The 2665-nt window shown below is 33.7% G+C and overlaps 1 protein-coding gene across 1 annotated transcript; it reads left to right on the top strand.

Annotated features, from left to right (window-relative positions):
• The first annotated feature begins 435 nt into the window (after positions 1 to 435).
• LOC131276816 (olfactory receptor 7A5-like) lies at positions 436 to 1296 on the top strand. The gene has a single exon (XM_058290390.2). It carries the CDS (start codon positions 436 to 438, stop codon positions 1294 to 1296), a length of 861 nt encoding a protein of 286 aa, XP_058146373.2.
• The last annotated feature ends 1369 nt before the right edge of the window (positions 1297 to 2665 follow it).

Here is a 2665-nt window from a genome sequence, read left to right as displayed (position 1 = left end):
AAAAAATAAAATCAAATAAAATCTGAGAGAATTTATCATGGAAAATATTCACTGGGCAAAGTGTTTTCTATTACGGACAAGGATTTCTAGTAGGCAAATATATCAAGGAGAAGTAGAAACATATGTTTTCCCTGACATTTTCAGATAAGAATACTAGATCTACATAAAATCTACAATATTAATAACATAGATCTACATATTAATAACATATTTACAATACAAACCATATGGCTTATATATTTTTCTGCTCACTGCTTGTGTATAAAATAACATTGCTCTGATATCTCTTCCAAGAAATTCATTATCTACATGCAAACAGAAAATCAAACATATGTCTTGGAATTTATCCTCCTGGGGCTCTCAGAAGATATAGGAGTGCAACCCCTCCTCTTTGGGCTGTTTCTGTCCATGTACCTAGTCACTTTCATTGGAAATATGCTCATCATCCTGGCCATCATCTCAGACTCCCACCTCCACACACCCATGTACTTCTTCCTCTCTAACCTGTCTTTCATAGATACCTGTTTCACCTCCACCACGGTACCAAAGATGTTGCTAAACATCCAGAAAGGCATCACAACCATAGCTTTTGAAAATTGTCTCATCCAGATGTATTTTTTCATACTTTTTGCACAATTAGATAACTCATTCTTGACTGTGATGGCCTATGACCGTTTCGTGGCCATCTGTTACCCGCTGTATTACACAGTCATCATGAACACCCGATTCTGTGGCCTTCTGCTGCTGACCTCTTGGCTATTGAATGTTTTGTTCTCTCTTTTAGAATGTATAATGGTTTTGCGATTGTCTTTTTGTACAGAGTTGGAAATGCCCCATTTTTTCTGTGAACTTAATCAGGTGATCAGACGTGCTTGTTCTGACACCTTCCTCAATGACTTAGTGATGTATTTTATTGTTGGACTACTGGATGTTATTCCATTCACTGGAATCCTTTTCTCTTACTATAAGATTATATCCTCCATTTTGAGAATTTCAACAACTGAGGGCAAGTACAAAGCATTTTCTACTTGTGGGTCTCACCTCTCAGTAGTGACCTTGTTTTATGGTACAGGTCTTGGAGTCTATCTTAGTTCTGCTACTACCAAAAACTCAAGGGCAAATTCAATAGCCTCAGTGATGTACACAGTAGTCACTCCCATGTTGAACCCCTTTATATACAGTCTTAAAAACAAGGACATAAAGCAGGTCTTAAAAAAGCTGAGAAACATTATCTATATAAAAAGATACTTTCAAGTTTACAAAAGTACTCAGAGTTCAAACACTAGGAGATCTTAATCTAGATACTTACAAGTAAATGGAGAGATAATCTGTTATTTTCCTAACAACAGAATTCTGTTTCTTTAATTTTTATGTATTAAGGATACCTGTTTCTTTTGTATTATTTTACATGTTTTCTATCATTATATTTCCCATCATCAGGATTGAAAGCAGAATCTGCTACCTGGATTTTCAGCAGTAGAATATTTCATGTAGATTATTCTATATTTATAAATGTACAGGTGCTGGATGGATAAAGGTGTGCTGAAGTCACTGCCAGATGAAAGAAACTGCTTGTGTTTCATGGTTTTACTGAAAAATAAGCTCTCATACCAAAGTCTGTTTACCATCTATCAAGGTTTTATTCATTGTTTCCTGAAAGAGATTACATCCTGTATAGTAGACCTTATCTGACTGCTATACAATAATCCGCATTCCATCCCCAATATGTGCCTTTCTCCTGCATATTCCAAATCATAAGTTAAGCGAGGGTGCAATCAACAACACAATCCATGATTCTTCAAATATTGATGGTCTCAATAATTTCTATCATTCTTCCAGTGACATCACGTTGCCCTTTAAAAATTATTTTCATAGTTAAGCGTATTTTCTGGGAATTTTTCTCTGGGAATTTTTCTCAGAACTTCCTACAATAATAATACACATTTATAGATCATAAAACCAATGTAAATGTTTTCCTCATTTTCTACATATCTTAATCTACTATTAAATCCAGATATTAGGACATAATTTCAGATTTTTATGTAGGCATACTGTTTTCTTTCTGAGGTAGAATAAGGTGAATACTTCATTCATCAACTTATTTCTGCGTCATCACTACAAATGGCAAACAGAGTGGCATTTTGGAATTAGTGATATCTGAATTAATGGTCATTTTTAAAAATATTAATAAATGTTTATGTAGTTGTATTCATTTCACACTCTGGGAAAACTGAATTCATTTTCATTTGTAATGTATTATCACACAAGATCAGGCTCTTATGTGAGTCATTACTAGTTCAGAACTGCAATTTTAGGGAAAGATATTTCATTCATGCATTCTTATAAAATACTGTGTTTTGACTGCAAAATAATCTGAGAATTAAAAATCATTCAACTTGTCATTTCTTTCTGGAATTTTCTCCAGTGCAAGTTAGATCCCCACCCTATTCAAAATTACTTCATTTAGGATTTACAGTAAAATCATTTATCACATAAACCAGTCAGTTTGTAAAAACTCATCTCAGGAATTGTCTTTAGATATTACTGCAAACAAAATATTGTGAATCATTTTTTCCAAGCTATTTATACACAATCTTGTACATTTATCCATTTGAAATAGTGTCATTGGTGTTCTCACTCCCAACAATTTGAAGTACCAATTCCT

The sequence above is a fragment of the Dasypus novemcinctus genome, chromosome 30 (assembly GCF_030445035.2).
Source record: "Dasypus novemcinctus isolate mDasNov1 chromosome 30, mDasNov1.1.hap2, whole genome shotgun sequence".
In the NCBI taxonomy this organism is placed as follows: domain Eukaryota; kingdom Metazoa; phylum Chordata; class Mammalia; order Cingulata; family Dasypodidae; genus Dasypus; species Dasypus novemcinctus.
The sequence above is the reverse complement of the archived record's forward strand: the minus strand, read 5'-3'. Positions and strand labels throughout refer to the sequence as shown.